This window comes from Onychomys torridus, chromosome 20 (assembly GCF_903995425.1).
Source record: "Onychomys torridus chromosome 20, mOncTor1.1, whole genome shotgun sequence".
Taxonomy (NCBI): domain Eukaryota; kingdom Metazoa; phylum Chordata; class Mammalia; order Rodentia; family Cricetidae; genus Onychomys; species Onychomys torridus.
In genome coordinates this window covers 40201605-40227792 of record NC_050462.1, presented here as the reverse complement: position 1 = coordinate 40227792, position 26188 = coordinate 40201605, and the positions used below count along the sequence as shown (strand labels likewise).

General features: G+C 48.5%; 1 protein-coding gene across 1 annotated transcript in view; it reads right to left on the bottom strand.

The window, feature by feature from the left end:
• Gns (glucosamine (N-acetyl)-6-sulfatase) overlaps nucleotides 1-22039 on the bottom strand; it is a 38448-nt gene extending 16409 nt beyond the window's left edge. Inside the window, exons 1-9 of the mRNA XM_036169709.1 lie at nucleotides 21766-22039; nucleotides 16074-16133; nucleotides 11425-11631; nucleotides 9717-9782; nucleotides 9230-9328; nucleotides 7984-8151; nucleotides 5651-5733; nucleotides 4270-4388; nucleotides 2026-2129 (exon numbers count right to left, since the gene is read on the bottom strand). Coding sequence (XP_036025602.1) covers nucleotides 2026-2129; nucleotides 4270-4388; nucleotides 5651-5733; nucleotides 7984-8151; nucleotides 9230-9328; nucleotides 9717-9782; nucleotides 11425-11631; nucleotides 16074-16133; nucleotides 21766-21936 — 1077 coding nt within the window. The 5' untranslated portion in view covers nucleotides 21937-22039. The remainder of the gene's footprint in view (nucleotides 1-2025; nucleotides 2130-4269; nucleotides 4389-5650; nucleotides 5734-7983; nucleotides 8152-9229; nucleotides 9329-9716; nucleotides 9783-11424; nucleotides 11632-16073; nucleotides 16134-21765) is intronic.
• Nucleotides 22040-26188: the final 4149 nt, after the last annotated feature.

Here is a 26188-nt window from a genome sequence, read left to right as displayed (position 1 = left end):
TTTCCCATTTTAATATGTGCAGAGGTGGATGGAAAGGAATGGTCCTTCCTCACGCCGCAGCTGACGGACACATCTCACTCTGCTCCGCTCAGTTTCTTTCCCACAGAATACGCAGTCCTAGGCTCCCAATGCTCAGAAGTGCACACCCTGCTGACATGCACCCCACACTCAGCTCAAAGAACGCCCTCAGGAAGGCACACTGAAGGTCTGCTGGCCTGCCCAGCTTGCCTGCTTTGAAAGGAGCGGCCTGTGTAGAAAGTGCAGAAACTTGTGGAGGGACACAAGTCAGTAAGAGCAAATGTAACACAGATGATGGCCAGGGAGGCCGCTTTACCTTCCTGGGTACAATTTCCAAGTGCTGCCCCATGAGCATGGTAACAGGAAGAAGGTGAGAGGTCAGGAGCGAGGTGAGCATCGGCACCCCGCCACAAAATACAGCCTGGACCTCCCACATACCCGGAAGTGCGGGCCCTCTGGAAACCCACCTTACGATTTTAGCTTTATTTAGCTTTTTTATATATTGTTCATTTTCTCTGGTCCCAGCACTTGGGGGACAATGTAGAATCAGGAAGAGAGAAGACGGCTGTCATCTCTTGACCACCAGAGAGAAGTGTTCAGGATCAAGGCGGCCGGCCACCGCCTCTAGGAACAAAGTGTCTCAATGAGACGGGTTGGCCAAGACACTAGAACCATGGGCGCCACAATATGCTGCACATGCCGGGCGGAGGTGGTCCACGCCTTTAATCCCTGCACTCAGGAGGCAGAGCCAGGTGGATCTCTGTGAGTTCAAGGCCAGCCTGGTCTACAGAGTGAGATACAGGACAGGCACAAAAACTACACAGAGACACCCTGTCTCGAAAAACAAAACAAAACAAAACAAAAAAAAGCAGCAACAACAGTCGGTGGAATGGAGGAGACTCTCCTTGCCAGAGCTGTCTGCCAGCTGGAGAGGACCCCAGCCAAGTGTCTTTCATAACTCAACAGCCATTCTGGGATGGACATTCCTGTGATGAGGCTCCTGAGCCATCCCTAAGGAATCCCAGTAAATGCACTGATTCATCAGCTTCCCCCTAGGTTTGCTGTTAGAGCCCCGATGAGGGTGAATGGACACTTGTTCACAACCCCTAGGGAAAGTCAAATATTCCACAGCCTCATACTATACTCAAATCAGGTCAGTCAGCAGCAGATACCACCTGGGGGGTGGCTAGAACCTGCATTTTAACAAGACACCCAGGGATTCTCACATGCACAGCCTGAGTAGTTCTGTTGTATGACACGTGGGCCCTACACCAGGTCTCCACCGCCTAAGCTAAAAGAGGAAGGAAAAGCAGTGTCTGTTCACACCACAGGTCAATCAAAGCCCTTCTGGAGGTTGCCCAAGCGCACGCCACGGTTTTCCTTCATAATTTCAGAGGTTAGGACTGGGCTGACAGTCAGCACTTGGTGCTTGGCACGCAAGTGTGAGGACCCAGAATTCACATCTCCAGAAGCCAAGGTGGGCGTGCAGCCTGATCTCAATTCCAACCTTGGGAGGTGGAGATGGGATTTCCAGAGCATGCTGGGTAGCAAAGCTAGCTGTATCAGTGGGCTCTGAGTCTGACTGACATCCTGCCTCAATGAATATGGTAGAAGACTATCAAGGATGATTACTGATATCAACTCTGGGCCTCCAGATATTTGCATATCCATGTGCACGTACACACACACACACACACACACACACACACACACACACACACACACACACACGAAAACTGAAAAGAAAAACCCCACATAATTCAGATGGTGATTCCCGAGACTCACTAGTGCCGGAAGCCAATCTTGAAGTGAACCAAGGCTGTGTGTGCTCATGTGACACACACTCGTGGCAGTGGACAGCTGGGGGAGAGAAAGGCCACTCTCTCCAAGGTTCACAGAGGCAGAAGAGTGTACACACCACCGACCAGCCCTCTCTGCCAGGAGGAAGTGTCACCTTCTCAAGGCCAGCGCCACCTGTCCACAGGGTCAGGCCAGCCCGGCACCTACCTTGCTTGTCTGGTTCGGTCTGATGCCAGGCCCTCGAACCAGCAGCGGCACTTTGATGTCAAACTCATATAGCTGTCTTTTGTCTATTGGCAAAGAGAACTGCCCTGAAACAAAACACACAGAGTCACGCAGTGCCAGGACAGGGTGTGGCACATACACCACTTCAGATGCTGAAAAAAGGATGTTTTAAGATCTTTTTATTTATGTGTTGTGTGTGTGTGTTTACATGTGTATCTGTGTGAACGTATACCACATGTGTGCACGTCCTTGGAGGCTAGGAGATGATGGATCTCCCAGAGCTGGAGTTACAGACCACCCAACATGGGTGCTGGGAACTGAACTCGGGTCCTCCAGAAGCACTCTACTAAATCACTGAGCCATCTCTAGTTCTGTTATAGAAGCTCGAACTCGCCTGGGTTTCTTTTCACCACAAGACAAGAAAAATGAGTTTACCTTCTCCAGATAAGTAACTAAGAAGGTCTGTTCTAAACACGACAAACTCAGCATGAGGATGTCTGGGAAGGAATGAGAGACACATGTGTAAACACTAATGCACATGTGACCTGATCCCAGGAATGAGACACATGTGTAAACACTAATGTACATGTGACCTGGTCCCAGGTGAATGATGTCGCTCCAAACACTGCCACACAGAGAGAAACATACTCCGTTCCCCTGATGCACTGCGGGAGAAGGCCACGGAAGAGGAAAGGCCCTCCTGAGGAATTCCTACAGACACACCACGAGGACAGAACCAGGACGTCAGATGTCAACATCTGGCAAAGTTCAGTTTGAGGAAAAGTTTCAGCGACAACTTTCAGAGGGGATCTCAATGACAGGTTCAGAAGAAGGGACCAGATTAGATCACCTGGCCATCAGTCCGCACTGGCGTCCCCAGAGTAGGACAGCCAGACACGGTGGTGGCTCACACACTCGATGAGAGATAAACCACAACATCGCTGGGGCAGCTTCTGGTCTGAAGACACTGACCTGGGTCACGTCTCCAGACCTCAGTACCCATCTACAGGAGACACTAAGTGGAGATGAACAAGCAAGGCCTCACCAGACAGTCATTAGCCAAGTCCAGAATAACAAGCTCTACAGGACCAATGTTTCCTCACAAAGTCGGTAGCAACTGAGGCTTGGAGGAACTCTAAATTCAAGGTCCTATGTAGACTTATCTGCTTGATAAATTAGATTCGCGTGGAACCATTTGTGGCTTCATGAGTGCCTGGGGGTTGCTTCAACCCTTAAGAAAGAGAGTCGGTGCCAAGGAACACCAGAATCCCAACACTCGAGGCTGAGGCAGGGTGAGCATGAGGTTAAGGCAAACTTGGGAGATGAAGTGATCAGAAAACCCAAGGGCCGGGGATGTAGCTCAGCGGTACAATGCCCACTAGCGTGTGCAAGGGCTCAGTCAGATGTCAGCACTGCCAATACCCTGCCCCCGTCACACGCCTACAGACCAGGAGGAAGGCGGGAAGACTGCATGGACTGGCCAACTGCAGCTGAAATTTGAGCAGGAAGACAGGGAGGTGTTTTGAGTTAGTGCCCCGACTACAAAGAGGCAGGATCTGTGCTGACCACACTGGCTCCAGCAATCCTTCTGCCTCAGCCTTCTCCGTAAGTTAACACAGTAGGTACACACCATCACACCCACCCACTCTAGCTCCTACTTTGCCTGCTAGAGAATGCCCACAATAATATATTAAATGCCGAGTCAATCTGCACAAATGAAAGCAAGCCTCATGTTAACTCAAGAGAAAAAATGTATATATACACACAGAAAAAAGAAAACACTTGTCTTTAGCTATAGGGGGTCTAAGATAGAAGAGTGCAGGTCAAGGGTATGGTGCTCACTTATACTGCAGTTTTCAAAAGCCAGAAATGATCCCCAAATTACACGATTTAGTAATAAAGCTGTGTTTGCAGGGCACTTTCTGTCTCCCATCTACAACAACACATTCCCTAAGTTCCACTTATCCTGCAGCAAGCTCATCCTCTCGCTTCCCCATGGCTTGTCTCTAACATGGTAAATGCATTCTCTGCTCCTGTCCGAGACCAGCTCACTCAGCATCTGAGACAGCGAATCAGGAAACGCGGCTTCTTCCTGAGGTAGAAGTGCCTTCTCATCGAGAAGGCCTCTGCCTGGTAAGCACCCTGCTGTGAAGGGCTAGACTCCTACCACATGGGTGACAAAGGGGGCGTGCTCTCACGGATGACAGTGCTGACCCTACCACTCACCTGTATGGTAGCCATTGTCTGAGGTATAGAAGATGTATGTGTTGTCCAGCTCACCAGTGACGTCTAACCTCTTTACCAGCTTCTCCACAAGATCATCAACCGAGAGCAGAGTCTGCCACCTGAGTACCAACACAGGGTGGAGATGGGACTTCAGGGGAGATGGCTGCATAGGTACCCTCATCCCACAGAAGCAAAACCAAATGCTCAACTCTGTCCACCAGACTCCGTCATTGCAAACATAGATTAGAACATTCCAGAACATGGGGCTGGAGAGATGGCTCAGAGGTTAAGAGCACTGACTGCTCTTCCAGAGGTCCTGAGTTCAATTCCCAGCAACCACATGGTGGCTCACAACCATCTGTAATGAGATCTGGTGCTCTCTTCCGATGTGCAGACACACATACAAACAGAATACTGTATACATAATAAACAAATAAATCTTAAAAAAAAAAAAGAAAGAACATTCCAGAACACAACAATTACTTTATTTCAAATCTGTTTCTAAAGAAATAAATCAGGCTTTTAATAATGAGCTAACTTCATTTTTTACCATACGAGAATAGAGCTAATCAGAAAGGGCAGTTGTTAATTCAGTATACATTACTACAGATTGGTTCAAATAAGTCTGTGCTACACTACTGTTTACTGGTCCAAACACTAGGCATCAGCCTATAGGCAAAAGGCCTTGTCTATTGTCTGTTTTTATAAAGTTTTATTGACACACAGCAATATTTTCATATTGCCTAAAGCTGCCTTTGTGCTGGGACACATGGCCTGCAAGTTTACAACATTTGCTATTATTTTCTGGTCCTACAAAAAAATGTTTACTGACTTCTGATCCAACAAGAGAAAGTAGTGGATTTTTAAAAATTGACCTAGCACGTCTTGCAAATTCCAAACATCAAAGGTAATCGCTTTGCTCACTATTTGGGCTGATTTCTATGTAACCTTTTCTTTAAGCCTGGGGAAAAAACTTTCAAGCACATAGTCTGAGTTTGTCATTTCTTTACCAAGTCTTAAAAATAGATGTTTTAAGACGGGCAGTGGTGGTACACACCTTTAATCCCAGCACTTGGGAGGCAGAGGCAGGTGGATCTCTGTGAGTTCGAGGTCAGCCTGGGTTCCAGAGTGAGTTCCAGGAAAGGCGCAAAGCTACAGAGAGAAACCCTGTCCCCCCAGCCCCCCAAAAAGGATGTTTTCATCCGTTTTGGGGTCTAAAGACTACCTCATGCACTTGAACAAGGCCTGCCTGCCTGCCTGTGGAGGGGCAGGGCCCACGATACCCCTCCCACCTGCCTGCCTCCCTGTTTGCTCAAAGACAACAGAGTAGATCCCTCTATCCTCAAGACATCCACACTGGGAATGAAGCAGCAGTGTTTACCTCCTTCTGAACGCGTCATCTAGGAACTGGATTGAAGAGTTCGTCATTGGAGTCTTGGCTTGCCTAATGAGCCAGTGCTTGTTCTGAAAATCAGAAGAAACCACATATCAGGAATTACATTATGATTTGTAACAGTAACAAAATTACAGTTATGAGTTAGCAATGAAAATAATGTTATGGTTGGGGGGGTCACCACAGCACGAGGAGCTGTGTTAAAGTCGCAGGGTTAGGAAGGTTGAGAACCGCTGCTCTGGAAGCTGTTGAAGCCACATCAGACTGCCTCTTCTTCCCATGCTCCTACAAACATCAACTCTGCAGATGGACAGATGGACTCCATTACCGTGCCAGCCTCTCGCTGGTAAACTCCCTGCACTTTTGTTAGCAGTGATTAGAGACTCTAGTGATCACCACAGGGAAGCCACTATCGAAAGTGAGGTTCAGATGGTAACTCTGATCCTGTGTCAACTGTGGCTATAAACGAGTCAGTACTAATTTACCTCTCTAAGTCTGCCTGTACGCCCCGGCTTTCCACGGATCTGTCAACTCATGAGACTGACATCCCCGGGAAAGATCCTGCCACATGGGTTTCAAACTTCAACTTCTACGCACACTGCACATACTGCACTAGCAGAGCATGCAGTCATGGTTCCCAGCAGCCTCCTATACAGGGTAGCTCACAACTGCCTGTAACTCCAGTTCTAGGGGATTTGAGCCCTCTTCTGGCCTCCTTGGGTACTGCACCCACAGCATAAGCCTACACCTGAGACACATAAACATTTAAAAATAAAAATAAAGTCTTAAAAAATAACAAAGCTCCCTTCAAGTTCAATTCTGGATGGGGCCTTTTATTTACATAAAAGGCATGTTTTAAATAACAAAAACATCCCCACATCCCATCAATTCTTCGTGTATTCACAAGGCTCTAAGTGACTCCTTCCCAACTACTCTCTCAAACTGTTCTTGGGTTAACAGGTTTTACGAATTTCCTCTTAAGCTCTCCTACTGGAGGTTCACATTAGACCACACGTGACTGGAAAGTCCCATGGCAGTGGCTGAGCTGAGGTTTCAGTATTACTGCTGCTCCCAGTGACTTTTTTTTTTTTTTTTTTTTTTTTTTAATTTTTTGAGACAGGGTTTCTCTGTGTAGTTTTGGTGCCTGTCCTGGATCTCAATCTATAGACCAGGCTGGCCTTGAACTCACAGGGATCCTTCTGGCTCTGCCAGGCGTGAGCTACCGCCGCCACCTGGCTCTTTTTGGAACACAAAATTGAGACTAGTCCACTAGTTTAAATCAGCTTCTCAACCTAATTTAACAAGCACATGCCTGTGGTGTGGTGTGGAGTATGGCCCAGATGCTTCTCTGTATTTTAATTGTTACAGGAATCAAAGGCTCGCTCGGGACCTCCCCTTTATGGAGAACAGGAGGATAAGCATCTCTCTTATTTCACAGACAGAAACTGATGCTCCTGGGCCTGACTTCTGGACCGTTATAGGCACTGTGACTTCCAGGGGAGACTCAGGCGGTGGGGACCTGCTTACACCCTCAGCCAAGGGACATGTGAGAATACTTTGAGACAGCATGGCGGCACACACCTTTAATCCCAGCATGTAGGAGGCAGAAGCATGAGGTCACTGAGTTTGAGGCCAGCCTGGTCTACAGAAAGACTGCGTCTCCCAATACAAACTGAGGCTCACAGTTTGGGAGATAGTGACCAGAAGGAGAGAATGGTGTGTGGGAATGTTTCTGTTGCTAAAAATAGGACTTCTGTGTGAGGGAGAAAGACCCTTCCTATTTGGACTTGAAGCTTCAGGGATGGCTTGACGGGATTTGTCCCAGGAGTCTGGGGCATTCGGTACCCTGGATAAAAGAATAGAGAAGGAAGCAACGTATTATGGAAAACTTGAGAGACAGGCGCCGTCACGTGATGAGTAACGGCTCGGGTTGTGGTTGAATCACGCAGCCCACCATCTCACATTTCCATCCCCCACACACTGCCCTGTGCACCTTGTTCTCATGCCTTGGGCCAGGGAGAACCACCCAAGCTGCTGCGCGTGCAGACGTCCCTAGAGACACGTCTTAGCTACTACCAGGACAGAGGAGGCAGGAGGCATGCCTACGATCAATCAGGAGTGGCAGTGTCTTTACACTCCTGGGGATGTCTTCTGGCTGCTCACTGATGTGTGGTAGGAACTTTATAGCTGAACCGTGAAAACACTGTCCCAGGGACAAGTGCAACAGTCCCCTCGGCAGCTCTCAGGAAACCCCTCCAAGGCTCCGGCTCTGCCGGCTGGACACAGTGAGTGTGGCCTGCCTCACGATAAGAGGCACCTACCGTGCCGTGGATGTTGAAGTTCTTGCTTCTTGGTGCGAAGACGTTCTGGAAAGCCTTCTGGTACTGAGGTGCGGCTGTCCACGGTGAGTGGGGCGCTGGAGTGGATATCATCATGAAGAATGGCTCAGAGTTGGACTTGTAGTCCAGGAAGTCCAGGGAGAGGTTGGCCTGACACACACAGAGAGTTGTCACCTCCTTCCCCCACCTAGCAATGGCGCACCCAATAGGGAAGTTTCTCTCGGGAGACAGAGAGCACGCAGGGGGCAGAGTGGCTACTAGTCTCTAACGTAGTTCACGTCATGGCCACGTGCAGCACAGGGCTGGAATAACACGTTTGGTTCGGACAATAATGACAACCTTGAGAAGTCGACCAAGGAAAGCAACTGAGATCTTAACTTTACAAGACCTGGAGGTTGTTATGCTCGCCAAACAGCAGAGATAGCAAATCGTCCATTTTAGCATTAACTTCTAATAGCGAAGCGTAGACTATCCGTATTGGATGCCTTAAACCATGTCCCGGACCAACATGGTGAAGGACAGAACTGATGCCACTCTCTCGGATCTTTTCGTTGCAGCCCATTCATGGCCTCACTTCTCAACACTGACTCTAGAGGGTGTCTGTCGGATTCTTTCCCACCACAAGCCCTACAGCTTCCTGGTTTTTTTCCAAGCACTGCCTGCTCCCCGCCAGTCTGCACTCATCACTGTGACCCCCTTCAGGTCTCCACTCAGTTACCCAGGTCACCCCTTCCCTCTCTTACTTGTCCAACCCATCAGCACCCGACGGAGTAACTAAAGAGTGTGTGCACATAACTGCGCCCCAACCCCGGCATGTGTGGACTTCTGGCCATGGACAGGGTGCCCTCTGAGGAACTGGGCTTGGCTCACTTCTCAGGAACTACCGCTGAATCAATACTCTGTGGACGGTTTCCATTAAAAACGCGTCAGGACAGGAGGGTTCCACCCGACTCCAGTAATTTACATGCACACAGCCTCGCCCACAGAGGCCTTGAAGGACATCTGAGCAGGGTCTCTCGGAGGCAGCCCCCACCGACGCAGAGGGGGGCGTTTACTGCTGGATTATGGGAGCATGAGACTAGAGGCTGGCTTGTGTAGGGAGAAAAACACCCTCTGGAGGTTTCTGATCAGCTGGAAATATTTCCTGGCAGAGAGACCAAGGCACTATGGCATTTCTGTTTGCTGATCCACATTTGATTCGGACGCCGTCTGGAGGGCGCTCACTCACCAGGACGTCGGTCAGGTAGTCCACGCTATAATTCTCTCCGTGCCTCCGTGCCCTCCCGTTGATGGAGAGGGTGTAGTTATAGTACTTAGAGTTCTTCTCCTGCAGGGAGAGGAAGTGAGATCAACCCAAAGGGTGAGCTCCTGCAGCTACCCTGCCATGTTTAGAGACAATAAAACAGGAGAGGGGCACTGCCCGGGTCAACAGGGAACAGGTTCGAGGACATTAGCACTGACTACAGAGTTCCATTAATCTGTGCTGTCTGAAAAGCCAGCTGTGGGTCAGGAAGACCGGTAAATTACATGGCTCAGGCCACTAATGGTGGGAAAAACCCTTGGAATGAAGTGACTCACAGTCAACAGACCTTCATTAGGGAGACAAATAATTTTCCATAAAGCGAGACGTAGGTCGGCATCAGGGCTAAGCTGGAGTATACAGATCTTGCGTCTCGGGCTGTGACTAGTTGTCACTGACTTTAACAGTCACTTACCAAGGCATACCAGTAACTCCAGCCCAGAGGGACGTGCTCCAGTCCACCTGCGTCTGGGGCTCCGTACTGAAAAGACAGCCGAGCAGGATGTTAGAACCTCAGACATGACCAGCCCCGAAAGAAGAGACAGACAACGGAGAACACCTTTTGACCGGCGCCCGAAACCTAACTGGAGAACGATTTCCTAACACACAAAGCAGTGAAGGAATGAAGGGCTCTCTAACCCGAACCATTTCTTCAGCGGGGTCAGTAAGGACGGCCACTGCTAAACCTGGCCTTCCAGCTGTTCTGTGTGCCAGTCGGTCACCGAGATGCAGTCAGTCGAAAGGAAACTGCCTTGTGAACCGTGACTCACACAAGCTTCAGATTTCAATGCAGATGGTTGTATTTGAACACGGCCCGGCATACACACTCAGCAGAGTCCAAGCGGCATCTCTGCCATGACAGCTCTGGGCAATTGCTCTATGACATGTACGGCCTGCAAAACCCAACATTCACCATCTGGCTGCTACACGGGACCTGCTCATGGGCTGAGTGCTGAGCTACGATTGAATGGTCTAAGTGACGCTTGGCTGGTAACCGCCAAGTGAATCAGAAGATGACCTGATGAAATCTATTTCTGAAGCCCAATTTACCTGGTAAAATGACTGTAAGTGACTACTTACACTTATAAGTACACTCTCCCTATCTAAATACAGTCTAGTACTGCCCATGTAGAGGATGCAATCTCTAAAAACAGTCTCTGGACTGAAAGGTTCCCGTCATTACACACACATCACATGACCTTCAATGTGCAAAGCACCTAAGTTTCCTTATGACCGTCAAACTGCCCCAACCCCACAACAGAGCATCTTTCTAATTCTCACGACTCTTTCAAACTGACTCGTCTTCCTTCAAGCCCACAGGTGACAGATCCCCTCAGTGATGGGGAGGAAGAGGCACTGACAATCCAGACCAGATAGAAAGACCTCTGGCCACCACAGGAAAAGGATATGAGAAAATGCACACGACTCTTCACCTCGCACCACCCGGCCAGCTTTCCACAGTCTCGTGCCCACAGGTGCTGGCCTTCTGTCAGTTCCTCCAGTCTAGTCTCACTTTTTTTTTCTTCCTTCCTTCCTTTCTTTTTTTCCAAGACAGGGTTTCTCTGTGTTGTTTTGGTGCCTGTCCTGGATCTTGCTCTATAGACCAGGTTGGCCTCGAACTCACAGAGGTCCGCCTGCCTCTGCCTCCCGAGTGCTGGGATTGAAGGCGTGCGCCACCGCTGCCTGGCCAAGTCTCATTTTTACTCTGTTCTCAGACCAAAGGTCAGAAAAGGAGTCGTACAATGACTTGTGCTAATTCAGAAATGACTGGGAAACCTGAGGAGCCTGGGAGCAAAAGTTCCCCACCGGATGCTGACACGGAGGAATCGGACACGAAGCTACTGACCATGACAGCCGCACGACCAGGACCCCGGGTGAGCGCAGCGGAGTGGGGGCAGATGGGACAGCGCTCAGGATAATTTGTAAATGATGCTTCTGGGGCCGTGTAGAAGGAAACTACAGAATCCAAGCATGTGTGTTTGTCTAGTTAAGGAGCAGATCAGCAAAACCCAAAACCCTTTTAATAGCATGACTTGATACCAGTGAGAAAAATAATCATCAGGAAATGGATCAAGTCACATTTTAAATGCTGTCCCAAGAGAGGCAAAGATCATCCCACACACCTCATTTAGGTACTTCCCAGCAAAGAAGGTCTGATAGCCGCACGCCGACCTCAGGATCGCGGGGAAGGTGCTCGGCTCTTGCATCTTCTGCCAGGACCTGCTGCTACAGTTGCCCTCCAGAGTGTTGTTCACGACGTGGTGATTGTGCGGGTACTTTCCAGTCAGGATGCTGGCTCTGCTGGGGCAGCAGAGCGCGCTCGGCACGTACTGCAGGGGACGGAGGAGAGAGTCACCAGTCACCGAGAGCGAGAAGGAGAGCACTCCATGCTTCACTTCCATTCCAGCTTCTCACGGAGAGGAGCTCTTCCTTTACACACGGCACACCCCGGGAGGCCTGAAACTCATCCATCACAAACAACGGAGTAGATTAAAAAGAAGAAACAGTGAGCGAGCTGCGACCTGAGCCAAGGCGACCATGAGAGAGGTGGAGGAGGTGGGGGTCGAGGTGGGGTGGTATATGGGATACAGGTTACAAGAAAGCAGGAAGGACGGCTGGGGGAGGGGAGGTGACAAGAGGGAAGCAGAAGATGGGGAAGGAACCCAAAAGCAAAAGTACAGCCACACACACACCCCCCACATGCATATACACACACACACACACACACATATACACACACACATACACACATGCATATACATATATACACAAACATACACACATACATATACACATACACACACATGCATATACACATATACACACATATATATACACACATACATATATACACACACACACATATATACACACATACACATATACACGCACACGCCATCATTAAACCCATTACTTTTGCACACGAACATAAAAACTGAGCCTCTGAAATCCATGCCAGCACTAATGTCTCCTTTAGGTACTTCATTTGTTTTTGCTGTTGTTTTTCTGCCTTTTTTTTTTTTTTTTTTTTGTGGAGCTGAGGATCGAACCCAGGGCCTTGCGCTTGCTAGGCAAGTGCTCTACCACTGAGCTAAATCCCCAACCGTTTTTCTGCCTTTCAAGTTGGATTTAACCTATTTTCCTCTGTTTGGTGCTAGGACATAAAAACGCAGACCTAGCACATGCTAAGCATATGCTCTCCCGGTGAGCTACACCTTCAGTTCTGACTGGCATTTGAAAATACTCAGGAGGGGAACTGTCTCCACATGAACACCCACTTTGTCCTTTTTTTTTTTTTTTTTGGTTTTTCGAGACAGGGTTTCTCTGTGTAGCTTTGAAGCCTGTCCTGGAACTCACTCTGTAGACCAGGTAGGCCTCGAACTCAGAGATCCGCCTGCCTCTGCCTCCCGAGTGCTGGGATTAAAGGCGTGCACCACCATCGCCTGGCGTTCTTTTTTTTTTAATCAGATGTGTTTGCAATTTTTTTCAAGTTTTTGCCTTAAAAAGATTTTAGTTATTTTTTATTTTTATTTTATATGGATTGAGTTTTGCTTAAATGTACATCTGTGTGAGGGTGTCAGGTCCTCTGGAACTAGAGTTACAGACAGTTGTGAGCTGCCATGTGAGTGCTGAATTCAGGACCTCTGGAAGAGCAGTCATTGCTCTTAACCGCTGAGCCATCTCTCCAGCCCCAAGATTTTAGTTATGTATGAGTGTTCACGAGTGTCCATCATGTGTGTGTGGGTGCACACAGGGAAGCCAGGAGAGGGTGTCAGGTCCCTCACAGTGGGGCCACTGGCTGGCTACATGGTTGATGGACCTCCGTTTCAGTGCCGCGAGCAGCTTTAAGGGCGGTTCCTCTCTCTGACCCTGCCTTCTGTCATGTTTACACTGACTATCCTTCTGTCCTGTCCTTGTTAGCTTTAACTGCCACTTTGACCTTTGACCCAGCCTAGGGTCACCCCAGAAGGCAGCTTCAGCTGAGATGTCCAGATCAGAGACTGCTTTGATTTCTAGTCGATACAGGAGGCTCCAACCCACTGTGGGGACACCATTCCCTGGCCAGTCAGGACTGAGTTGTATGAGAAAGCTAGAGGGTTGGGGATTTAGCTCAGTGGTAGAGCGCTTGCCAAGGTCCTGGGTTCGATCCTCAGCTCCAAAAAAAAAAAAAAGAAGAAGGAAAGAAAGCTAGAAAAGCCAGTCACGGTGGCATACACCTTTAATCCCAGCACTCAGGAGGCAGAGGAGGGCGGATCTCTGAGTTCAGGGCCAGCCTGGTCTGTAGAGTGAGTTCTAGGACAACCAGAACTACATGGAGAAACCCTGAAAAACAAAACAAATGAGAGCCAGTTTAGCATGGGCTTGCAAAGGAGCCAGCAAGGCCGGCAGGCGGTCTTCCTCAACGGTTCCTGTTTGAAGCTCCTGCCTGAGTCCCTTCACTTGGCTCAATCATGAACTGTGACCAGAAGCGGATGTCACATAGGACCTTTCTAGCCCGAAGCTGCTTTTGGTCAGCGTATTCTACCACAGCAGCAGAAGAGGAACTGGAACACTTCCCTTTCACTGATTGATTTTGACCTTTTATGGTCAGTATGACATTATTACTGAATTTTCCTATTTCATTTTAGTACTGGGTTAGGTCCTTTCTTTAAAAACATCGCCTTTATGGGTTTGACCTCTGGCACTGACAAAAACCAACCAACCTTGGGCCTGGGTGCATAACTCAGTGGTTGAGCATGTGTGTACGGCACGTCTAAAACTCTGGTATCAACCTCCCGCCCCACAAACAAAAACACTGCCTTGACTGCCCTTAACTAATCATCATTCTAGATAATAATTAAGTCATTTATTGGATTTTGAAAAAAAAGTATTAAGACTTTTAATTAGAAATATATTTTATAATAATGTCTTCACATAGAAAATGATGTTCCTAGCAACATATCAAAACATTTTTTTCCAAAATGTACTATACCTGTATTTGTACAGTGTTTTGTTTTGTTTAAAGACAGGATCTGACTATGTAGTCCTCGCTGTCCTGGAACTATGTAGACCAGGCTGTAGTGGATAGGCATCCCAGCATTGGCCTGGAAGTTCCAACCCCCACTGAGGCTTCGGTAATGGTCACACCCACAAGGCGGGGCAGAGGAGGAAGCAGAAGACGAAGGATCGGGAAGAACTCACTCTCTTGGTTCCGGGACGCCGGACGCGAGAGGTGGACCGAGCAGAGTTCTCCAGAGAACGCCGCCGCCGGACTACCCTCTACCTTGCCAGACTCTGCGACCTACCCCTTCATTTGTAAGTTACCCCACAAAATAAACTTCCCTTTTAACTATGTGGAGTGGCCTTAATAATTCCACCAATACCAGGCTGGCCTCAAACACACAAGGATCTGCCTACCCCTGCTTCCTGAGTGCTGGGATTACAGGTTTGTGCCACTGTGTCTGGGTTGTCTGTATAAATCGTAACCATTTCTGGCTACCACTTGTTATCCCTGGAGTGAATTTTCTGCAGCTATTATTAGGAATGGAACGTTTTTGTTCAATGTTTTTCTCCCTGAAAAAAAAATCTCACTGTGTAACCTGGGCTGGCCTGCCAGGCTCTGCCTTCTGAGTGCTGGGATTAAAGTCATGCACCACCACCCTGGCTTCATTTGAAAGGTGTTACATGGACTGAGGTTTTCAGGTTTAAAAGAAAAACCACCCAAAGAATGGAAAGAATTGTCATTTTGTCATTTTCCCATAGTTTTGCCCGCTTCTGAAGACTGACACTGACAGTCCAGAACCTTCAATGACCACTATCAAAGCCCTGTCTTTTCCCTAATTACACCGAGTCCTTCATCTTCAGCATAATCCCTGCTTCTTGCGTGAAATACTCGTTTTCAGTAAGGGCGCTGTCTGTCACACACCTGCTTCCCCGCCTCCAATCACTCCTTCTGTGGACAACGCACCCAAATCACACAGAACTTACAGGAGCCCGCACTGACACACACACTGACACGCGCCTCACACGCGCCGATTCACACAGCCATGAAAACCGTGAGCTGGACAGCACTGACTTCATTTCGATGGGGAAACCAAAAAACCAAAACACGGGCAAATAAGTTAAAAAAAAAAAAAATACATATATATAAAGTAAGGCAATCTGGCTGCAGAGTCTGTGCTTGAACCCAAGCACACCACTGGATTTCTTGGTATGAAGCCACCTCCCATCACTTACAGAGCTATCTGTAAGGTTCCTGAAACATGAACAGTTAGATTTATGTTGAGTCTCTGATTCCATACATGTTATAGATGCGTTTTCAGTATCAGAGTCAACTAACAGAGCTCATGGAACTTTTACTCTGTAACCATTTACATGGCATACATGTTTTTGGTTTATACAATCTAGTTTCAACCCTCAAACAGCAAGGATCTCAATAAAACTCCCTCGTTATGTCAACAGACTAGAATACCAGCAATTAGTTGGTTGTATTGGTGCACAGGCCTTTAAGCCCAGCATTTGGGAGGCAGGGGCAGGCAGATCTCTGTGAGTTCAAGACCAGCATGGCCTACATGGTGAGTTCCAGGACAGCTAGAGCTACATAGTGAGACCCTATCTCAAAATAAACCAGCAATTAATTTGTCATTTCAATGAAAATAACTAATAAAACTCTCACTGAAAAACAAAAGCAGAACTCCTTCCACACATGTGCCACACCAGAATCCCAGCATGAGTGTGTCATCCCAGAATGAGATATGAAATCTATCGATATCACATTGGCTTCTAGACTTACGGCACTAGAGAAAGTCATCCCCTTCTCTCCAATGAGGGCCTTGGTTTTCTTCAGTGGCGTCTACAAAGTAAACAATTCCTTGTTAAACAATGTTTGATAAAATAAAGTAAACAAACTAGGGCTTGCATTTCATTACGCCTTAGGTTTATTTAATGTGTATGGATGTTTTGCTGCTTGCGTGTCTGGGCACCATGTGCACTCACTCATGCAGGGCCTGCAGAGGCCAGAAGAGGGTATTGGATCCTCTGGATTTGGACATAGAGACAGTGCTGGGAACCAAATCCGGGTCCTCTGCCAGAGCAACAAGTGCTCTCAAGTGTTCAGCCATCTCTCCAGCCCTTTTGCTTTATCTTAAACATTTATTTTCAAATGGCCAGCTCTGGCACAAAGCACGTAGAACGATGATTCTGTAGATGAACCAAACAGGTTTGGTCACAGTCAGGTGAACCCTGTGCAAGCAGGAAGCGAAGGTTCACAGCTCCTAGCACTGGTCCATCCCTGCTGACTGCAGGTAATAAAACCACAGTGCTCCTGTGTTATCGCCAATAACCCCGAGGTCCGAAATGACCTGAGAGGAAGCTTGTGATCAGTAATGGGGAAGTACGGCAACATTTAGATGAATGTTGAAATGTTGGAAACCGGACAAGATCTCAAGGCCCACGGACTGCTTCCAGTCTTACACACTCACTGTCGGAACCCGACCCAGTGAGGATTCTCCTGACTAGCCTCCCGCAGTCACACCTGAACGGGATGGCAGCACATGACCCTGTCAATCATGAACACTATTACTTTGGGGCGAGGGATTTGAACCCAGGGCCTTGTGCACCCAGGCAAGCACTCCCACTGAGCTACATATCCATTCCCGTTACTATTTATATTCTTGTTTTTCATCTTTTGTTCAAAACCTCCGACTTTTAATAAGTACAGGGAAAAGTTAACTTCATCCCAGAGGACAGAAGTATGAAGACAGTTATTTAACTATTAATAAAGGTACACTGATCTTGTTCACTTCCTAGACAGCAAAAACTACCACAGATGAGGAGGCTCTTGAGGAGGGCCATGTGATTCCGAATACCCCAAGAACAGACTAAACACAATCTTAGTACAGCTGACACAGTAATTCTGTAAAGACTGAGCCTCCAAATGTAAACCCAGGCTAACAAAAGACTCACTTTCAACAATTTATAACCTTTCCCACTGATTTATAAGCCCAAGCTGCCTGGAGTCTCCAAAGCATAATTTCAACGTGTTAAAGTCAGCTTTGACAATGCCAGAAGTAGATCTCAACCTGTGGGTCGTGACCCCTTTGGGGGTCGCATATCAGAACCCTGCATCTCAGATATTGGCATTACAATTCATAGCAGTAGCAATGTTACAGTCATGAAGTAGCAACAAAAATAATTTTATGGTTGGGGGTCCCCACACCATGAGGAACTGTGGTAAAGGGTTGCAGCATTAGGAAGGGTGAGAACTACTGACCTAGAGGAAGACCTGGAACTGAGAGGGAATCTGGTCGTCAAATGGTGCCACACACTGATCTAGGCAAGGTCTTGCCCTCGCCACACTGCGTTAGGACAATGACAGGTCCTAATGGACGTATGTCCTAATGGACGCATGTCAGACGAGCAACCAGGAAAGCTCTTAAAGGCAGGAACCTTGCTGAGGGCCTTACAGCCCTGGTTAAGGTCACTCTCGGACCCAGGAGGAGCCTGCAGGCTGAGCCAGGCAAATAGCCCAACGGAGACAACAAGGAGCCAGTGTGGACACAGCTCTAGAGACAGAGTAGGGGAGTAGCCAGGCAAGGTGACACACGGGCTTCTCAGGAATTTCCAATCAGAAGTCTACATTAATCATCTTTGCTGTGGCTGAACCAGTCCCATGCATGAGGTCTCTCTCTACTGAAAATACGTGTCCGTGCTAATCCAAAGTGACAGCGGCTGGTCAGGTGGAAACCATGTGACGCTATTAAGAAACCGCCACTCAGAAGCCAGTGTGCAGCCTTCCTTATCATCCTAAGCAAATTCCCTTTCACCAACACCAAAGGCGTCCTGGACTGTCCTGATCCTGCATATCAGTGCGCCTATATAGCTGACTTACCTTTGAACCGTGGAAGTCATCCTGCTTGAGGCAACGCACGTCATATTTACCCTTTCCCTACATTTCCGCACAGCTCCTGACCAAGCGCCCCCTTTCCCTAGAGTAAATGATGTAAGAGACAACCCGTGCTTTCGTGAACACCACACCCTGGGAAAGCTAATAAAAGCTGAGTCCCTCAGATGATATGTGGGACAAATAGTGTGAGATGTTAAATGTGAACGATGATATGACTACAGAGAAGATGGAATTAATGATAACTGATGGGGCTGGAGAGATGGCTCAGTAGAAAAGAGCACTGGCTGCTCTTCCAAAGGACCCAGGTTCCATTCCCAGCACCTACATGTAAGCTTACAACCATCTCTAACTCCTGTCCCAGCACATCTGACGCCCTCTTCTGGCCTCTGCAGGTACCAGGCACTCACAGACGGCTGTATATGCATACACATGGGCAAAGCACCCATACACATTTTTTTAAAAAGCATGGTGCACGCCTGTAATCCCAGCTCTTGGGAAGTAGGAGGAGGATGATCAGGAGTTCAAGCACATCTTCAGTTACATCGCTCATGAGTCATCCTGGACTGTGCTGGATAGTTTTATGTCAACTTGATACAAGCTAAAGTCATCCAAGAGGCGGGAGCCTCAATTAAGAAAACACCTCTGTAAGATCAGACTGTAGGCAAGCCTGTGGGACATTTTCTTCATTAGTGATTGACTGGGGGCGGGGGGGGGGGGGGGGGGAGACCCAGCCCATGGTGGGTGGTGCCATCCCTGGGCTAGTAGTCCTGGGTTCTATAAGAAAGCAGACTGAGCAAGCCAGAGGGAGCAAGCCAGTAAGCAGCACCCCTCCATGGCCTCTGTTTCAAGGTTCTCCTCCAGGATCCTGCCCTGCCTGAGATCCTGCCTTGGCTTCCCTTGATGGACTGTGATCAGGATATATAGGCCAAATAAACCCTTTGCCTCCCCAGATTGTTTTGGTTGTGGTGTTTCATCACAGCAATAGTATCCTTAACTAGCACATGGACTGCCTTGAAAAAAGGGGAAAAAATTCACAATAAATGGAAACCTTGTGATATCAACCTTTGATCTGAGCCTGCGTAGATGTGCTGGTTGTGAGCCAGGTGTGCATGTGTGGGGTCCCAACTGCTTACTTTGCCAACTATTACAGCAATCTGAAACATAGTTCTTCTCTGTGGTAAAGACACTTTACATAAAGCTTTATACATAAAGTAAGGAATATAGGTGACACCCCCCCCACCACCACCACTGACAACACTCCAGAATGCCACTGAAGACTCAGATCCCAGTACAAAGTGCCCATGTGGGTGTGGGTATTCCAGGCGACACGTGGCAAGACAGGGTTACCACAGTGTTCTAGCAAAGCAAATAAAACTGCTGTCCCCAGAGCTTTGGTGATGTTAGACACACAGACATAAGACACCTCACGCTCTGCCTGGCACCAAGGAGGGTCTCGAACATCATTACTGTCTCAGCTCCCACCTTGTCATCCTGTCTGACAATTGGTGTCACAACTCTGGAAAGGGTTGCAGCTTGAAAACAAACACCATGTACCTACTTAGTGTGGGTGCCGGTGGCCTGGCGCTTGCGGGATTCAGGGAGCCGAACTCGGGTTGTTGACAGTCTAAGCACTGTCTTAACTTGTTCCCTCCATCTGTTCTGCTTTCTCAGGCCAGCATAAACACTTATTTTTAAAGGAAGAACCTAGGGTTAGCGAGATGACTCGTGGACTTGAGTTCCATTTCCAGGACCCACCCAGAGAATGAGAGACGCTTTCCTATAACCCCCACCACGCTCAGGCCACTGTGGCACGTGTACATACACTCCCCACCCGTCCCAAACACAGAACCTGCCCGTATAAAGAAGCAAACGGAAAAGAAAAAAAAAAGGTTACAGGGGCAAATAATACCTCGACTACACACAGCCAACAGCTGTGCTGAGTGAAAGTCGCTGAACGGAGAACATAACTAGTGGATTTGTTTTTCAACAGTGGCATTAAGGCATGACCTGTTGAGTAATTTACTCACTGGTTGAGGCCGGTCGTCCCCCCTGCCCTTCCCTCCGGACAAAACACTCTTCAATGATACTTTTTTTTTAAACTTTGAAATCTCAGCACTTGTGAGACAGAAGACGGATCTCTGTGAGTTCAAGGCTAGCCAGGATTACACAGTGAGACCCTGTCTCAAACAAACAAACAAACAAAAAAGAAAGAATGAAAAAGGAAATAAAGAGAAGAAAGGTCTGGGAGCTGGAGTGACAGGAAATCCTAAACCTAAGAGGGAAATTAAGTCACGGCTTTTGGTACAGGGAGTGGGGGTTAGCTCAGAGGGGGCACACTGGCTCAGCATGTATGAGGCTTTGGGTTCCATGTCCAGCACTGGGGGAAAAGAGATCCAGCATCCTCGCAACTCCACGGAAACTACAAAAGCAACAAGTCACAGGACCCATGTGGAGGAAAAGGGAGGCTGTGGGACAGGACGTGAAAACACTTGAAAGTCCGTCTACGAGAGATAGTCCACTGAACACAGAGCAGACATACCCTCCTCCACGGCCCAGAAACACACGGCTCTGCCACCAATATCGCATGGGACACACAGAAAGCCAAAAAATGCTGGCAGTCACTCCCTAAACGGATTTCACAACTCACTGACCGGCCGGGATCAGCAACTTGAAGGGCATTGAACTAGGGTATTACCACACAGGAAAAGGCAGGACCCTGCTGCTTGGAGAGGTTTCACAGCTTTAGCTGTCAGCTGAGAGAAAAAGAGAGAACTGAAAGGCGAGGGAAAGACTTTTTTTTTTAATGAGAGCAATGCTGACCCTGACCCAGGACGGAAGACTCCGGCTTCTGTGCCTTGGGCAAGCCCCTGATGCGTGCGTGTGCGTGTGTGTGTTGGTGTGCATGCTCCCAAAGGTTAAATTCCAGAACCTCGAAAGTGCAGAAGTGACTCCGGCGAGTGTGTGTGTATATGTGTGTGGTGTGTGTGTGTGTGTGTGTGTGTGTGTGTGTGTGTGCTCCCAAAGGTTAAATTCCAGAACCTCGAAAGAGCAGAAGTTGACTCTGGGAAGGAAATGAAGTCTTGTGACAACACCCATAAGAAAGTGGAGCCCTGACAGAGTGCCCCAGCCAGGTGTTCAATTGAGCTGATTCCCCACCCCCCCTTAATGCTTCTTAGGCAAAGCACACCCTCCCCACAGCCCCACTGCCTACAGACCACTTGGGCTGCCCTCCTCACTTAGAGCCATCCCAGAAGCACCCATACCGACGTCCCGGATCCTTCGTGAAGCGGGGTGACGTGGCCTCGGATCCCCCTAACCCCTCCCCGGCCTCCTCCACAGGTCTACCCCGTGTGGACGCTGCAGCAGGAAGGTCCAGACGAGCGAGACACCCGTGCACCGTGCGCCCACGGCGCGTGCCTCGGCGGGGTGAGCCCAGGAGAGGAAGGAGCCCGAGTCCTTCGGGCCGTCCATGCTTCACCGAGGGGTCCCCCCACCCCCGGAGTGCCCGCGCGCTCACACCCACCCACGGCCCAAGCGGCTGGCAAATGGGGGGGGGGGTCCGGGAGTGGAGAGGAGTTACCATGCCGCCGAGCTCCGCGTCTTGGTCGTCGGTAAGCAGCAGCAGCACGTTGGGCCTGCGAGCCGCCCTCACGAGCCCCAGGCAGGAGCCCGGCAGCAGCAGCAGCAGCACCGGCAGCAGCAGAGCGGGCGAGACGCCCGGCCCGGGCCAGGCTGCACACACCAGCCGCATGGCCGCCGCGCTCCGCTCCGCGGGGACCGAGAACTCCCGACAGATACCGAGTGCGAGCAAGGCCGGCCCGCCGGGTCAAGCTTTCTCTCTCTCCCTGGGCGAGATCACGTGAGCCGGGGGCAGGGGGCGGGGCGCGCCGTCACGTGACGGGCGGCCGGGGGGCGGGGTCTGGGGAGCAAGCCCGAGAGCCTCGGGTGATGGGCGGCTGGACCGAGAGCTAGGACTGAGCTAGGACCCCTCGGAGCCCCGCCGAGTCTCTCTGATCAGGGATCAGGGCTGTTCCTGGTGCCCGAGGAAGGACGGCAGAGGACGGGGCGGGGGGGATGGAATCGCGGGGCCGTCGGCTCGCCCGCCCCTCCCCACCCGGAGAGAAGCAACGCATCTGCTGCGTGCACACATCAGCTGGTGGCCAAAGTCCGGGCTCCTCCCTGGGGTCCGTGGACCGCTCTGCCTTTCGAGATGGAAGTTCTCATTGGGCTCAGCTGTTGTTAACTCGACTTGGCTCAGCCGGCGTGTCGTTTCCGTGTAGGGGTGTCTTAACAACTTGACGCGAAATAGTTCTTGGTGGATGTTTTAAAAGTTGATTGCATTTTAATAGGCATTTATTTTTGTGTATTTTGTGCGCTCATCTACGTATTCCGCGGTGTGTGTGTAGGTAGGTCAGAGAACAACTTGGCTGCAGTTAGGGCTTTTCTTCTATTGAGTGAGGCCAGGGGATCGAACTCAGGTCCACAGGCTTAGCTGGAGGTGTTTTTTTTTTTTTTTTTTTTGCTTGCTGAGTCATTCTGGCCAGGCCTCTTTGGTGAGTTTCTTCCAAGTCTTCCTGGAAGCCTTTAGACTGTGCACGGTCAATTGCAACACATCTCTTGCTTTGTTGAATAAGGCCTCAGATAAATACTTTCAATTGGCTGAAAAGTTAAATTGCTGTTAAGGCTTCCTGTGAGATGAGTGTGCAGTATGCTAAATGAGTATTTGTTTTACGCAGGACAGAAAGTACTCTGTCATTTGGTTATGTATTGGACTTAATATCTATATATATATTAGAGATTTATGTGTATGAATGTTTGCCTGCATGTACGTTACTATGCTTGCCCAGTTCCTGGGGAAATCAAAAGACCTCACTTGCCTTCCAGAATCCCAAAATCTTAAGACTACAAAAACTAGGTAATCATATGAAATTTATGATGTTTTACATTCAGTAAAACTTACTACAGAGGTCTCAAAGCAGAAGACCCAGCAGCACATGACTCACAACTAGGAGGAAACAGTTACCTTGGAAACAAGTGGCAGGGTTGAAAAAGGCAACAGACCAGGGTCCTGAGCCCCTAATATAACTGTTCAAGTTTTTGGGTTGTTTTTTTACAGGAAAATATGAACCTAATGAAAACAAGTTTTTTTTTTGTTTTGTTTTTGTTTTTGTTTTATTTAATGTAACTTACTAGCACGATACCCAAAGTAAGTCACGGTCTGAATTAACAGATTAAATAATGGGAGGGAAGTGAGCATAAGCTGACTTGAAAACACAGCAATAGAAAATGTCCAGAATTAGCCGGGGGTGGGGGGTGGGAGGGGTGGTGGTGGCGGTGGTGGTGGCGGCGGCGGCGGTGAACGCCTTTAATCCCAGCACTCGGGAGGCAGAGCCAGGCGGATCTCTGTGAGTTCGAGGCCAGCCTGGGATACAGAGTGAGATCCAGGAAAGGCACAAAGCTACACAGAGAAACCCTGTCTCGAAAAACCAAAAAAAAAAAAAAAAAAAAAGAATTAAGCAGAGATGAAAATAAGAATGTACAGAATCTCTGTGATCTATGAGACACACCGATGTAGTCCACCATTCATAAAACGAGAATTAGGAAAGAAGAAAGGATTTTTTTTGAGGAAATAATAGTTTTAAAATGTCTAAATGTGGAGAAAATAAGATTCTAGAATCTCAACCCCATGCAGAGAAATCAGAGACATTTCCCCCTCAGGCAAGGTGGCCAATATCTGTAATTCCAGCTCTTGGGAAGCTGGGGGAAGAGGCTAACCTGGGCTAAGGGGGGAAAAAAGAGTCTAAGGAAAACTTCTAGCTAACCACCTACTTCACTGTAAAAGGCTAAATGTTAGCTTCCAGGCTGTGACAAGAGCGTTCACTCTCCCCCTGCTGTTCAGCACCATGGTGTCAGGGGCAGGCAGTGCAGAAGGAAGGAAAAGACGAGGGAAAGACCACACAGGAAAAGAAATCAATGTCTGAGCTCCTCAGCTCCATGTTCAAGCCCAGGACTGTGCAAACTGGGCCTGGTGTCACACACAGGCAATCCCCTGTAGCCCCAGCACTTAAGAGGTGGGGGGGTAGGAGGACCTGAAGTTTAAGGTCATTTTCAGCTACTATGCGAGTTTGAAGCCAGCCAGGCAAATGAATGAACTAATTAAGGATTCAGAAATAGATGCATCATAGTAAAAAAAAATGTTGAAGGAGAAAGGGGCAGAAGCAGCAGAAGAAACATGCTTACCGATCACAAAGGACTCCAGGAAAACCAGCAGGTGACTCCTGCGTGAGTCCCCTTGGCCCCTGAGATGCCTAGCCCCCTGCTTTAGAAACATGGCTTTGAGCATGCAGATTGGACTTAACTCCTACCAGACTTCTCAGCCATGACAAGGTCAGCTGTGATGAAAACCCCTCTCTGCGGCCGGTGCTGCTCCCACGCGACCACTGGAGAAGTTTTCTTCCTTTATTTTCATTATTTTTTATTTTTCACGTCAACATCCTTGCAGCATGGCCTCCGTGAGGCTCAGTTGGATTATCCACATATGTTTTCAGTGATGAAGGTTCAAAAACATAAAGTATGTCTTCAAGCTCAGTTTGCTTCAGAGTAAGATGTCAGGCTGGAGAGATGATGGCCGAGTGGTTAAGGAAGACCTGGGTTCGGTTCTCAACACCTAAGCTGGGCTCACAGACTGCCTGTAACTCCAGCTCCAGGGGTTCTGGCATCTCCTGGCCTCTTCAGGTACCCACGCACACATGTGCATCCTCACACAGAGATATATGCACATAAATGCAAATGATAAAAATCACTTTTAAAAGGTTAATAACAGAAATTAATGAAAGCAGGAGTAGAGAAAAATCAGGGAAAGATAAAAGGATCAAAACCTGTTTCTTTGGAAAGATTTTTGTTTGTTTTTCCAGACGTGGTTTCTCTGTGCAGTTTTGGTGCCTATCCTGGATCTCACTCTGTAGACCAGGCTGTCCTCGAACTCACAGGGATCCACCTGCCTCTGCCTCCTGAGTGCTGGGATTAAAGGCGTGTGCCAGCACTGCCCCACTATTGAAAATGTTTTTCTTCCCCGCCCCCCTTTTCTTTTTTCTTAAAATTTATTTATTTTTCTTTAATGTGCATTGGTGATTTTTGCCATGGGTGTCAGGTCCCTTGAAACTGGAGTTACAGACAGTTGTGAGCTGCCATGTGGGTGCAGGGAATTGAACGGGGTCCTCTGGAAGAGCAGTCTGTGCTCTTAACTGCTAAGCTATCTGTCCAGCCCTTCTTTCTTCTCTTTTTTAAAGTTGGCAGTTTTTAAAAAAATTAATTTTTTTATGTATATGAATGCTCTATCTGCATATATGACTTTATGCCAGAAGAAGGCCACAGATCCCACTACAGATGGTTGTGAGCCACCATGTAGCTGCTGGGAATTGAACTCAGGACCTCTGGAAGAACAGCCAATGCTCTTAACCTATGAGCCATCTCTCCAGCCCCCTCTTTGGAAGATTAATGAAACCGAGAAACAGACAAGTTAGTTGTATCATCCCCCAGCACAGCTCCACTCAAGGAGGCTGTCTGGCCCCAGCAGAAAGGACCATGGAGATGATTATGGTCTCTCTTGAGCTCAGCCAACAGTTAGGTAATTGCAGCAATGTAGCATCTCTGCTTGGGGAAATACAAATTCTTTTCTAACACAATCAGAAAACAAAAACAAACAAACCAAAAAACCAGATTCTGAAGTTGTCCCTGTTTGTGAGAAATTCCTAGCAAAATATATTTACAGCTTTGTTTCAAGGTGATGTAAATGATCCCACATGTAACAGTGTGTCTCAATGTGATCTAACCAGATGTAGGCTTTTGTGCACCTTACTGAGCATTTATTGATGACGCTAATCACACACACTAAACACAAAATGGCTAGCACGCTGGAAACCTTGATGATGTCATGTGCTCCAGGGTGTGGGAGAGAGATACATCATAAGTGTCCATGGAAGCCAGAGGCATTGGATCTCCTG